A 14900-nucleotide genomic window follows, 5' to 3' on the forward strand; every position below is an offset into this window, starting at 1 on the left:
GGTTTCAACTGAAAACCAGCGTCATAGTCTAGGCTATGGCATTATGCTGAGGTGGAACCGTTTCGGCATACATTCATAACTGTATTATTATAGTATGTTAATTATGTTAAAATAATAAGTAAGTATGTCGAATAAATATTTTTTCTTTCTTTCTTTCAAGTAGACTGATTTATCCTACATAGACCGCAGTAATCCTCTTTTTGACCATCCCAAATTTGGTCAATGTGTTTGTCTTCCTTTGTCAGAACTTCCAACCTTCGCAGAGTGTAACAATTATATAAGTAACCTTATGTTTTATCTTTTATTACAGTCACTATAAGTCAAGACTTATGGGTCATAGACACGGATTATATCAACTACGCGATAACGTACAGCTGTGTACAACTCACCAATAATACAAAACGAGGTAAAGTTATGCTTTTGTATTTTTTTAACTGATCTTTTTATTTGTCTCGTAAGGCGTTGACTGTTCTAACCAGAGAAATGAGAAATATTACACTAGTTGCTACGATTTGCTCCTGGTTCTTCTAAACTAGCAATATTTCATTTCTTGATATCTCAGATTCTTTATAATCGACAGTCTTCATTGTAAGTTACGAAAATATTATATACCTACTTATAAATTTGAAATATGTCGAGTTACATGCTTTTGCGAAACTTTGAACAATTATACTTAAATAACCGATACTTTATTTCAAATCTTTTTTGTACTACAAGATATTATTCATCACTAATTAACTAACGGAAACTTCTTTACTACCAACAAATTCTCATCTAATTAAAGATAAATGAGTGCATGACTTTTGTTACAGTTTTCAGTTGGATACTGAGCAAAAATCGTGAATTATCTTGGGAGACCCAAGTAGCTGTGAACCAAGTGGTGGATTCTATACTTGACCTTAATTTCAACTACTATCAGCCGACGAATCAGACTGACGACGACTGCTTCTACTTCCCTGAACATGCTGATGACAGCCCCGTGGTCTTCCGTGGAGAATGTGATATGAATATACCTGCTGTTCCCAACTTTAACCTTCAAAATGTAAGTAGAGAGAGAGGAAAACAATGCTCGTTACTTCTTTGCCAGCTGCTCGGTTCTAGCTGAGCTGCATACTAAACATAAACCAAAAAGTCAAATGGATAAAACAATCCTCGACCAGTCATCATCATCAATTTAAGAGCCATACTCTTGTCAGTGCAGCATTTTCCATGCTACTTTTTAGGGAAAATAGGGCAGCGGTTTCCCTCTTGCCTTCCGGCCCCTCAACCAGTATACCCACCGTATTGGGTCTAGTATCACCCAAATTGGTTTCTTCACCATGGCTTCCGCTTTCAACTGCTTAAGTCCGAGAAGTGTTGTAGAAATCGACTGTATGCCTCCTCCAGTGATTACAGATGGTCTCGGGCGAGCATGATCAAACACCTTCGCAATCGTAGAGAGAGAGAGAGAAAAAAAAAATGTTTATTCAACAAATTGTGTAGATGATGTCCCCGAATGTGCCCTTTACACGATCGTGCTCGTCTGTTATCGCCGATTGTGCGTTTTAGCATTAGATATAATAAGCAGCTGAACGAATTATACATATATGAGCCATATCGCTCATGTCTCACTAGGAGAACAATTTGGACGCAGTCCACATCTGGTTTTTGATGGTTGTGCTGGTGAGGTAGAGTTAAACTTCATACATTCTCGCGTTGGCACGGCCGTGATTGCGCCACCATGGCATCCTAGTGAGATAGGGGTTCTTATTCTTTTCCTTTACTCCTAGTCCACAGAATTTGACTTTCAAAACGTCTTTATCGCGAGACGGTAAATGATTTTAATGGTTCTATGGCTGCGTTCTTTTATTCTTTATTTCTTTTATTCAAATCTACCAACCTATTTGTTTACAGTACACGGGTTTATGGCACGAAATTGAGTCATACCCGTCTCTATTCCAAGATGGCACGTGCAGTAATGCCAACTACACGTTATCTGGTGGACAACTAGACGTTCGGAATACACAAGTCGTTTACCAAACGCTCCAAGTTATGAGAGGATCAGCTGTGTCAAATACCACCGATGGATCTGGAAAGTTCCAAGTCACCTTCCCTGTCAATGGAACTAACGGTAATTAAAAAAAAATAAACTTGGCCTTGTTACTCACGACTAATACCGTTGTTGTTGGGGAGTATCTTGCGCCGTTTATCCTCTTCAACCTTAATATATTTCGAAAAGTAGATTATCGAATTACTGTGTTTAAAAAGGCCACATCGAATCAGTTCATCTAAAAAGCAACATTTGCGCATATAAAAGTAAGTGCGCAATGCAAACAAATGTCAAATAGCAATATTGCTTTATAGATGAATTGCTTCGACGTGGCGTTTTTAACTCCCCTGAACTGAGTACAGAAATGAATGAGGAATACATGTTGTGCCGACCTCACTTAGAGTGAGATAAGGGCAGGAGGATGATGGTAGATAGACAAATTGTAGGATATAATTTGAATAGAAAATATCCCTGGGCCTTTTCAAAAAATATCTTTGAGTATTTTCTTTAGCTCAATTTTGTAAGTAATTATTCTAATTCTCTGATGATCCAACATGATTCTTGCCGTGATACGGTGACGAAACCTTGCCAAAGACTTTTCTGATGTTCATGTGGGCAAGCTCTTATCCTAGATATACCTATTAAGGCATGTAGAATAATGTTACTGTTGTAAATAAGGTATCACAATGGCATGGGCACCCTCAGGCCTGATGTCTTAAATTTTGTACCGGATGAGAGCCCTCAGCGCTCCCCATTTCTCCGGCCAAGTAGTTAATGCTATTTGTGGTAAATCTAGAATAAGTCGCGACAAAAAATGACCTTACGGATCTACATTTTCTTTCCAGGTACCGTCAGCATGAGCTACTGGGTCTTAGCTACAGACTACACAAACTACGCTCTTGTTTACACTTGTGAATACAACAGTCTCCGCCATGAGAGACAAGGTAAAAAGACACTTTGTTTTTTCTTATTTTGCCCGCATCTTCACTTGGTTGAATTCCGGCCACAAACCTATTTACATGCATTGTTTTAATTATTATCTCTCTGAACTGCGATAATATTTCATAGAAGCCTGTATTTATGAACCGCTTTATTTCGATATGGGTACCTACTAAGTTTATGTAATGTTAGAATTACTTACTTAAATAAGAATCCATTAAAATAGTTTTAAACACTAAAACCTTAACACCACGTTTGCTGACGTTGGTCATCTACATCAACATACGACAGAAGAAAAACGTTCATTCCATTATTTCTCTATTTCTACATTTCTCTTTTTCTACATTTCTCTATTTTTGCATTTCTCTGTATCAACATTTCTACTTTTCACCATTGCTACATTTCTATATTTCCCATTTTTTTTCCATTTCTTCATTTCTCCATGTACGCCTTGTATCTGATACCTGCAATCGAACGACGTAATATACCATCCCGATTACTCAAACCAGTCAAGATAGGACCCCGGATCCCCGATACCGATGCCGCCGGCGTGGCGTGGTCGACGTTCCTCGCTTTCCCTTATTCAGCGCCACTAGAGTTGGTTGATTATTTCAAATACAACCCTCAGCGCTCCTCATTTGTACGGCCAAGTAGCTAATGCCATTTGTGGCAAATCTACTTATACAATACGTCACGTCATATTTACATTTATTTATTGTTATTTCAGTCTGGAGCTGGAAGTTGAGCAGGACTAGGTCCTTGTCGACAGAGAACAGCACGGCAATCAACAACGTCATTGCTAACATCACCGTACTAGACCAGAGGTATTACGTCACCAGGAACCAGACAGCGGAGGGATGTTTCTACTACCCAGAGGCACAGGAGGGCGTGCCCGTTGTCATGCCAGGACAATGTGATCAAACCATTCCCGTGGTTACCAACTTCAATATGAGTCTGGTAATATTACTACTACTCTTGCATTGGTGCTGATACCAGTTCACACCATCTAAGTTTATTTAAAGTTATAAGTACCTGTCATTATTTTCTTATCCGGCGAAAAGGAAAGGAACGGGCAGTCGACAATAAGATATTTTATAATAACGCACGCGAATCAAATGGGACCCCGATACCGACCCCGCCGGCGTGGTCGACGCGCCCTCATTCAGCTCTTATCGCTATCGACCCACTAGGGTCGAATAATTCTTTCAAATATTCTTCCTCTTAGACGACTCCCTTGGCCGAGGTTCGCGCCCAACTGGGCACCCTCAGGCCTGTTGTCTTAAACGTTGTACCGAGTGAGAGCCTTCAGCGCTCCCCATTTGTCCGGCCAAGTAGGTAATGCCATCTGCGGCAAATCTACAATAAGTCACGTCAAAAATTAAAAGAATCAAATGGGCATTTCGGCGGTATGCAGCCCGTTTGATGTGTGCTGTCAACTTAATTCTGTCGAGTTATTGGCCAATGTAAGTGTAGAGGGTTGTTTAAATTTCTGCCTAAAATTGACGTGTGTTCCATAACTTTTCCGCCTGTCGATTGCCCGTCTCTTTCCTTTGAAAAATGTCAGGTATAACTTAAAATTAAATTAGACGGTGTGTACTGGATTTTACCATCTAAATGAGCTATCGATAGTCCCGAGACTCAAATGTTAAGGCTCTATTAAACAAATTGCTTGTCTGAACAACAAATCTCTAAATAAAAATTTAAAAAAAAATCTCTAAATATAAAAAAAAATCAGAAAAAAAAAAACAAAAAAAATATATCTAAATTTTTCTTTAAGTATTTCAAATATTATTATTTTTATCCCTATTTTCAGTTCAGTGGTACGTGGTATGAAATCGAAGCCTACCCACAAGTACAATCAGGCGACTGTGTCAACCACAGATACGAATTTGCAAACAACGATGTTTATGTCTTAACATCGTTCAATGTAAACCAGTTCCTGCAAAATTCATCTCGTATGCTCCAAGGAAATATGACAGATGGAAGTGCAAGATTTAACCTGACCATCAGCAATGGAAATAATGAAACAGTTGAAATACCCTTATGGATCCTTGCCGTGGACTATAACGATTTCGCTTTGGCTTACAGCTGCATTAACCAAGGCAATGACTACAGAGCAGGTAAATGTTTATTATCACGCAGGTTCAGCACAGGCCTAAACCAATGATTGTCGAATTTGTTTTCGACTTCACGTTTGTATCATAAATGATTACCAAGTGCTCAGCGGTGAAGAAAAACATCGTAAGGAAACCCACATTCCCGAGAAATGCGTTTTCGGATGTATGTGACCTAACCTGTATTGGCCTGGTTTTCCCTTCGCTGGTTGAACGGCCAGACAGACAGTCGCTTCTGTAAAAAACCGGACCTGTCAAATCTCATGTTAGGTAAGCGGACCCTGTGAATAACTAGCAAATGCTAGAGGGATAAATTATGAAATTCTGATTACTATTTAAGACAGATCTAAAACTGACGAAAAACATTTTCTATTTATATTTTACTTATTTAAACACAATAATAAGTCCGACATTTTATCCCTTTTTTATGACGTCACAATGTATTTGTCATACAAATTCGATAGTAATTTCTTGTTTTAACGTGTAGTAATAAAAAGCGCGATATCTTATACCATGGTAAAAAGTAAGTAACCTAACTGATTTGACTACTTGTAAACTAGTCTATTCTCTTATTTTATTTTATTTTATTTATTTCTTAAGGAAAGCTTGTTAGCTTTCCAAAAAAGCACGGAATCTTAAATAAATACGTACAAACATAAGCCAGAATGAGGCCAATTATAAGCTTCCACATATAGAACTTAATTAAATCAAAAGAGAGTAAAAACACTTAAACACTTATAAAACAATATTGATATTTGACATTAGTTAACATTGCGCACTTATTTTTATATGCGCAAATGTCAAATAGCAATATTGCTTTTTAGATGAATTGCTTCAATTTTAGCTCCTACTTATTAGAAAACAAAGACTAAAGATCCAGACTTAAAGTGTGATCAGGCTTAAAATTATTATGGTGCGCGCAACGGAACTACTTAATTGACAAGAATCTGGCTGACTCAGTCTCAAACTCGGTCTGAGTTCTGAGTCCAGAATCTGGACTCAGGCCCCTCTTTATTCATGGTGCATACTACATTTTAAACCTGGTTTTTAAGTCTTCATTTTGCTACGAGGCGTCAGTAAATTATTCATTGTAAGTGCCAGGGTTGATAAGGTTGGTCATTGATCTCACAACCCAAATGAGGAAAGAAGCCACTGAAGAACCTTATCTGTATGATGATTGGGTTATAATTTGTAGTGCACAGTTTTCACACTAACAAAATAACTCAACGATGTTTTCTTCTCTTACAGTTTACAGTTGGAAACTAAGCCGAAATCAACAGGAACTGTCATTATTGGCTAATATTACTATCAACAATGTGATCGACAGTATTGATGTCTTAGACGACCAGTATTACTTCCGTGTTGACCAGTCAGAGTTGGCATGTGCTTCCTTGCCAGTGATCCCAGCAGGACAACCAATCATAATAGATGGCCAGTGTGATCCCAATATTCCTGTGGTATCGAACTTTACTGCAGATAGAGTAAGTCAAGGAAATATTTTATGTAACATTTAGTCACAGAACGATAGTTTTCTGTTAAGCGCTGTACTTATAGACACACAAACATTCTAAGTACTTCCGTTTTTCATAACTGACATAAAACTGAGGGACTTTCCAATCGACGTTCTCCAAACACACGATAGATGGCGTTGTTCACTTTTAACGTAATAATTACCTATTTTCTCATTACTGGGGTACATAATTATTCAAAAATGTAATGTAATAGCAGAAGCATATATAAAACTAAGTTGCTTGATATTTGGATCACATTATGTAAAGAATGATGTTGCTACCTATATTGCTTCTCTTTATTTTGATCCGAATAATAATGGATGGAAGTTGTAATTGTACCTAGGTGTAATAAAAACGGTCATAATGTATACCCAAAAACAAAGATAAAAGATGCAAGTCGGTTATCCATGAAATTAGAAGTTTAAACGAAGATGAAACTTAACAACGCCATCTGTCGTGTTTTTGGGGAACGTTGATTTGAATATCCCTCATTAGAGAACAAGGTAACGTCAATTTGTCAGGTAATACGCCAATCAATCAAAGAGAAGGACAAAATAAATGCCTACAACAAACAAATAAAGCATGAAGAAGAAACGAATTCGTCAGAGGAAGCACCCTTGTCAATTTACTATTTGCTTTCAGTACCTAGGACAATGGCACCTGGTTGAAAGTTATTGGTCAGAATTCCAGAATGGAGATTGTATTGACGCCGATTACTCTCTCGGGCAGAATGGCACAATCGTGGTGTTAAACACACAAGTTGTTAATCAGACACTTAACACTATCACCGGTACAGCAGAAGTAATTGCCAACGGCAAGTTAAACGTTATGTTCCCCAATGGTAAGTGCTTCATTACTTTTAAAGTAGTTTTTGCCAATTCAACGTCAAAGAGTACTCAAAACCGAAGACGACGCATGAAGTCTTTGATCAGAGTCGAGGAAGTGAAGGTGAGTCAGGCTCGTAGTAAGTGAGCTTCCATGGTATCTGCCTCCCCTTATAGGAAATACATACCACCATACCCACCGGGGTAAGCAGAGACTATGGAATTCCATTTGCTTCGATCCTGACACACTTCTCTTGCTTCCTTCACATTCATCAATCGCTTCATACACGCACGCCGGTTCAGAGTAGAACGTACTAAACCTTTTCTAAGGACATCTCCAATTTGGCCTAACAGGAAATAGAAGTTATTTGTGTATGTATATTTACGTAATTTTAGCTGATGAGGATGAAATCCGACCTTAGAGAAATGCATGAGTATAATCTGAAATAAGAGTTGGATAGGAGGTCTAAAAAAGACGCGTCGAAGCAATTCATCCAAAAAAATAATATTCCTATTTGACATTTGTCGACATAGGCGGAAGGCACTCACTTTCATATGCGCAAATGTCAAATTGCAATATTGCTTTTTAGATAATCCCCCAGATCCTAATCAATAATTATGTGATAGATAGCATACATTTTCAAGTATTGTGTGAAAATAAATGACAATAAAATACTGATCTCATTCAGCAATATTAAATATAAATTATTTATTTTCAGCTACTGCACTTGAGTACTGGATCATCGACACTGACTACGATTCTTATTCGTTAGTTTACAGCTGCGTTAATGTCACTGCCACAACACAACAAGGTAAAATTTCCCACTTGGCAACATTTGGCGCCCAACATGTTGAAAGTTAGCGCGGAACTTTTCTTTACAACATTATCTGTCGACGCATATACTACACGTCTGTCGTCGACAACATGTCGCCAGAGGAACTAGTGTTGTTGTGCGTCACGTCCCCACTCGACAACAATTGAAGCTCAACTAACGATGCTCTCTAAACAATCCGCTTCAGCTGGCAACGTCGCGCGCTGTTGTGCAACGTTGCCGTACGTGTTGCGCGTTAATTGTTGCCTAGTGGATAGGAAGTAATTATTTTTTACATAATATGTTCACTGTCATAAGTCATCTAACAGTAAGGTGACTGTACAATCCAAGATAACGTTATTTTTCATATTTGAATCTAATATTTATTTAACCACATTAATTTAACCTTTTGCAGTTTGGAGTTGGAAAATGAGTCGCACAAGATCTTTATCGGCTAACGCGACCACTGCAATCAACGCAGCCATCAGAAACATCAGAGTGCTCAACAATGATTACTATTCTCCCATCAACAACACTGACAATGCTTGCTTTTACTTCCCTGAACCCAATGGTCTACCGGTTCGGTTCCGTGGTCAATGTGACGAATCTATTAGTGTTGTTACCAACTTCAACGCAACTCGATATGAGGGTAGGTGGTATGACATCGAGAGCTACCCACAATTCTTCCAACAAGGTTTCTGCCCCACAGCTGATTACACTGTTCGTGATGGTGGAGTGGACGTGTTCAATACACAAGTGGTCAACTTGACACTAGATACAATTGAAGGAAGAGCAGTGTTTCTGAATAGCACCGATGGCCTAGCAAAGTTGAATGTCACCTTCCTGATTGCAGGCACTAACTGTAAGTATCTATGTGTAAAAAAAAGATTTGAGAAAAGAGATTTGGAATGAAATGCTCTTGACTGTTTTTTCTATTGTTACAGTTACAGTCGCTTCTCCTTACTGGGTGTTAGCCACTGACTACGATAACTATGCTCTCGTATACGCGTGCCAGAATAACCCAGACAACACTCGCAACGGTAAGTATTATGACGAATTTTCTCATTTAACCCTATGAAGCAGATTAATCTGGAGGAAATCTATGATGAAATCGAAAAACGTGTCTACATTGATCTGGGGGGTTAAAAAGGCCACATCAAAGCAATTCATCTGAAAAAGCAAGCATCTGACATTTGTTGGCATTGCGCACTTACTTCTATATGCGCAAATGTCAAATTGCAATATTGCTTTTCATATGAATTGCTTCTTTAACCCCCCTGTTCTGATCGCAAATGACCTAATGCCAAATACCAGACTTGGTAGCCACAGAGTTGGAGTGAAGTGTAGGGACAAACATCATTAGGAATTACGGTTGTGAATTTATCTATGTATGTGGTCTTAATCTTATATCGTTGGGTTGAGATGTGGACAATCAACCTTATCAACCACCTCATAATGTAAGTAATAGGTAATACATTCCTACGATTTTCCCCGAGTCATTCTTACTAGAATTAATCAACCTTATTGCAGTATCCAGTTGGAAGCTAAGCAGAAACAGGACCTTGTCTACGACTTCTCAGACTGCTATCAACAACGCCATCAATAATGTTGATGTTCTTCGAGATAACCTCTATGAGATCAAGGGCCATACAGATGAGGAGTGTTTCTACTTCCCCGAAGTAACCGGAGAACCCCTGGTCTTCCGCGGCCAATGCGACAATAACATCCAAGCTGTGCCAAACTTTGATATTGGAGCAGTAAGTTCTTTGCTCTTACTGGATCCGCTATTATAAATGACCCTCAGCACTTCACATCAGACTTTTGCATAGTTTCTCACAGTTTCAACCTTCCCTGGACTTCCACGAATATTTCAAGACTAAACTTAGCCAAATCGGTTTAGCCGTTTTCGAGTTTTAGCGAGACTAATGAACGGCAATTCTTCTTCTTGTGGGTTGTGAGGTGGAATAGTACCTCATTAACCCTGGTGTCAGGGTTATGATTGCGCCGCCAAATGCCCCTGACATGGCTCATGTAACGATTACTCACTTACTTACATCAGTAAATAGTAACTGGGACCAACGCCTTAACGTGCCATCCGAAGCACGGATGATCTTACTTTCGGATAATCAGGTGTTCAGCCCGTAATGTCCTAACCAAACTAGGGATCACAACGTGTTTTATGTGATATGTCTCTCACCGGGATTCGAACCCGGGGCCTCCGGATCGTGAGTCCAACGCTCAACCACTGGACCACAGCAGCCCTTCAGCAGCAATTCATTTTTATAGATGGCACCTGCCATCGTTTTTAGTCAGGGATATGACATATACACACACACACACACACACATACACACACACACACACACACACACACACTGTAACGCCTAATAGTCGGGACCAATGGTTTATCGTACGTATCTCTATGTACCTATTATATCCTTACTTTCAAGGCCCATATCAAACGAGTGCGCGATCGCGCCGCGTTTGTAATGGGCCGTCTTCATTGTCTCCTTAACAAGCGAAGTAAATTGTCCCTTAGGAATAAGGTGAAAATCTACACGACTTGTATCCGTCCGATCATGACCTATGCAGGGGTAGTTTTCGCTCACGCGAGTCCCTCTCAAATTCACCGTCTACAAGTAATACAAAATCGTTTCATGCGGAAAGCCACGGGAGCTCCGTGGTTCCTTCGCAATGAAAATCTGCACATTGACCTAGGTCTGCCAACCATTGCCCAATGGCTCAAATTAGCTTCCAAACGTTTTTTCGATTCTGCTCCGCACCACCCAAATCCCCTGGTAGTTGCGGCTTCCGAGTACATTCCGCTTAGGGACGGTACTGAAAAGTATCGGCGTCCGAAGGACGTAATATACGATCCCGACGACGCGATTACTCTAGCCATAGAGGCAGCCAATCAGCTCGCGACACCAAACACTTCAGGTCCCCGATACCGACCCCGCCGGCGTGGTCGACGATTTCCCTCATTCAGCGCTTATCGCTATCGACCCATTAGGGTCGATTCATTCTTTCAAATATTTTTCCTCTCAGACGACGCCCTGAGCCGAGGTTCGCGCCCAACTGGGCACCCTCAGGCCTGTTGTCTTAAACGTTGTACCGGGTGAGAGCCTTCAGCGCTCCCCATTTGTCCGGCCAAGTAGTTAATGCCATCTGCGGCAAATCTACAATAAGTCACGTCAAAAAAAAAACTATTATATCCATTTATGTATAATGCAGATGAGTTAAAATATTACCTCAATTTTCAGTTTGCTGGAGTCTGGCATGAAATCGAGACGTATCCAAAGGCAGAAGCCGGTGGTCACTGCATCAGCCATCAGTTCGTTAATAGTACTAACACGAGCATGCTGTTGACAAGCAACCAAGTCTTCAATTCCGAAACCCTGGTTACCAACACCGGTCAACTTATTTTGTCTTCTAATGACACTAGCGGCCGGTTTAACCTCAGTATGGTTGTGAATGGAACGAGTAAGTAATCATTTTATATTACTTTAAGTTATACCTGTCATTTCCTTATCCACCAAAACGGAAAGGGACGGGTAATCACACTACATGTGAATTTGACGCAGAAATCGAGAAGATAAAATCAGTTCTTAGTATAAACTGACCGCGAGCGCTGTATCGCACCTCGGGTATCGACAGGCGTGCGGGGGAGGAAAGAGAAAGTACGAGTTGAGATATGCGAACGAGAGACAGAGATAGACAGAGTCAAGTGAGGACCCCCCCTTTTCTCTCGCCGTTTCAACTACTTATACTGTGGTAGTTTCGGGCTATAACTTATTTCGATACTAAAATTTCATTCTTTTTCCAGCTATCAGTATTCCCTACTGGATTCTTGCGACTGATTACACGGACTACGCTTTGGCATACAGTTGTATGGACAGACCAGACGGGCGCAGAGCAGGTGAGAATAGATAGGAGTATTGATAAAAAGTATTAATTTCTGGCAGGCGCCATAGTCCTCCATAGCCCCAGTATCTCGATCCACTAACCCACAACCTAATAGCCCAGTTCCCTTTATTCCCATAATCTGCAATAGTCCTACACGAACCGGGAATTGTCTTTGGATGCACTCACATAGTGCATACAGGCATGATCACCGGTTGGTGTCACACCACATTTAGATTAAGTCGTCTTAAGGGGCCTCTATGTGTTGGCTTCGGCCCCACACACGGCTTCCAAAAGTCCGGGACTCCATAGTCCCGAGATATGGAAACGACATACAAATAATAGTAATACACTTTATTGCACACACAATACATTTACAGGACAAACTTATTCTAAGGTGGGCAAAGGCGGCCTTATCGCTAAGAGCAATCTGCACTTAGTGACATAGCTGTCTGTGGCATCGGTGACTCGGGCCTGTCCCGTGTAGCTTATTTTTATAATTCAAAAATAAAGAACGTCTAGGGCCCTGTGCCGAGGTTTTAAATCTTGCAGCTTCTTTTACCCGGCTATACAGGTTGTGAGAAGCTGCAGTAGTTTTAGGCGGATGAGGCGTTCGTTATTTAAAAAATGTCGATTCAAAGTGTAACTATGTTACCTACTGATCAAATATGTTTTTGAATTTGAATATGTGTCATCCTTCATTCCACAAAACTAGTGATTAGAGCTTTAAGCTCACGGGTAAGGGTTCGATTCCCTTCGAGGACATTGACGAAATCATTTTGTGAGACTGTGCTTTGTTTGGTAAGGATATTGCAAGCTTGAATCATCTGCTTGTTCGAAAAATTAAATTGATTCCGATATTCGGAGGGCACGTTAATCCCTTAGTCCCGCCTATTCGCGCTAAGAAAAAGCATCTCCGCCAACACGCAGTGGAGCAGCGTGGTGGAGTATGCTCCGTACCCCTTCGGTTGATTGAGGGGAGGCCTGTGCCCAGCAGTGGGACGTATATAGGCTGTTTATATCATGTATCTTTCACTCCTGTTATTAATACTAGGTTAAAATTTCTGTTACTAACATAGTATGGGCTAATTTCCGATATTAAATACATGAATTTGAATTTTCAGTCTACAGCTGGAAACTAAGCAAGTCCCAACAGCTGTCGGTCAATGCCACAGCTGCCATCAACACGACAATGGCATCAGTAGACGTCATCGATCAGCGGTATTTCGAGCCGGTATCCCAAACGAGTGATGCTTGCTTCTACTTCCCTGATAACATTCAGCCTAACTCGTTCGTCATCTTACCAGGACAATGTGACCCTAACATCGCTGTTGTCCAGAATTTCAATGCGACTGCGGTGAGTATGAACCTATACAAATTGTTTAATTGACTAACTAACATATTATAACAACAACAACAGACAACAACACAACACAACAAACAACAACACAACAACAACAATTAACAATTTATAACATAACGAGGGGAAGACTGTTAGGTTTGGGGTGTAAAATTCCTAATGGCTGTGAGGGCTGGTTATCTGAGGCTAAGGCTGAGATGAAAACATCTCAAACGATTGATATTTGGTTCACATTACGTATAGAATAATGTTCGGCCCTTACCGCTGACGACCCACTAGGGTCGATTAATTATTTCAAATATGATCCCCTCAGACGATGTCATCTGCGGCAAATCTAATAAGTCACGTCAATAAAGACGCACTCACATCACATGTACCAAAGGTACACACTGCTTTCACTACTCACTTATATAGATCCTTCTTTTAGTGTAGTATTTCTTTCTTTTATTGTTTTGTTTCTGCTTTCCATGTGTAACACTAAGTCGTTTTTTTTTTGTAAGTACTCTATATACCTTTATGTTTTCCAACTAAATATTAATGTAATGTGTGTATGTTTTAATGTTGTAAATATAATATTATGTGTGTCGTAGATTTTATCTAAATAAACTTTTATTATTATTATTAAAGAAAAAAAAGGTGTGCACCTTTGCGTGAGAATCTCAAAATCCAGGAACATGAAAAAGAAAGAAAAAGAAAAAGTTATTTATTTCAACAAAAAGGTACAATCATTGCCAAGTGTAGCGGCCTTCTGTTAAGTGAACAACACCTGTGTTAGAAGACCGCGCTCTTCAATATCGATTACTAATGGTACCAATACAATAGCTTAAAGAAATAAGTAATAAGAAACTTATGATTAATAATAAAAATATATTTGAAACATGCATAGAACAGTTTCCAAATATATATTTCTTCGGGATTTGCGTTATCGTATTGCCCGCAGCGATTAAACGTCGTGTGTCGACCGATATGTATGATAGAAAATGTCGCACGGTTTTGGTCGAAACCCGCGACATAAGTTTAAAAAAAATTGTTTCTCTGGCTCTTATGTCGCATAATGATGAAACCAAGCGTCTAGGTACTAATTTATCGTTATCTTCCAGTTTTCCGGTCAATGGAACGATATTGAGAGTTATTTCGACGGCAATAACGGAACCTGTGTCGATGGAAGACTAGCAGAAACCGTCAACGGATTCAATATAAGCGTGACTCAAGTTATTAATAATGCTTTGAACACCGCTTCTGCATCAGCTGTCCTGGCTGCAAACAACACTGGGAAATTGGTCGTCACCTCAAACAATGGTATGTTGTAGTTTCTACAATTCAATACAAACACAACACGAAGCAAAAAACCCTCTTTAGAGCCCTCAGAGCTCCCCATTCATCCGGAAGAATGGTTAATGCACTCAGA

General features: G+C 39.9%; 1 protein-coding gene across 1 annotated transcript in view; it reads left to right on the forward strand.

Moving 5' to 3' along the window:
• The window catches only part of LOC126375226 (uncharacterized), a 42144-nt gene that overhangs the window by 6678 nt on the left and 20566 nt on the right, over positions 1-14900 (forward strand). Inside the window, exons 6-21 of the mRNA XM_050022121.1 lie at positions 311-406; positions 813-1042; positions 1894-2110; positions 2875-2973; positions 3696-3925; positions 4782-5088; positions 6331-6563; positions 7236-7434; positions 8137-8229; positions 8645-9091; positions 9174-9269; positions 9760-9986; positions 11493-11712; positions 12056-12148; positions 13257-13489; positions 14593-14791. Of these exons, the coding sequence (XP_049878078.1) occupies positions 311-406; positions 813-1042; positions 1894-2110; positions 2875-2973; positions 3696-3925; positions 4782-5088; positions 6331-6563; positions 7236-7434; positions 8137-8229; positions 8645-9091; positions 9174-9269; positions 9760-9986; positions 11493-11712; positions 12056-12148; positions 13257-13489; positions 14593-14791 (3219 nt within the window). The remainder of the gene's footprint in view (positions 1-310; positions 407-812; positions 1043-1893; positions 2111-2874; positions 2974-3695; positions 3926-4781; positions 5089-6330; positions 6564-7235; positions 7435-8136; positions 8230-8644; positions 9092-9173; positions 9270-9759; positions 9987-11492; positions 11713-12055; positions 12149-13256; positions 13490-14592; positions 14792-14900) is intronic.

The sequence above is a fragment of the Pectinophora gossypiella genome, chromosome 18, assembly GCF_024362695.1.
Source record: "Pectinophora gossypiella chromosome 18, ilPecGoss1.1, whole genome shotgun sequence".
NCBI classification, from domain to species: domain Eukaryota; kingdom Metazoa; phylum Arthropoda; class Insecta; order Lepidoptera; family Gelechiidae; genus Pectinophora; species Pectinophora gossypiella.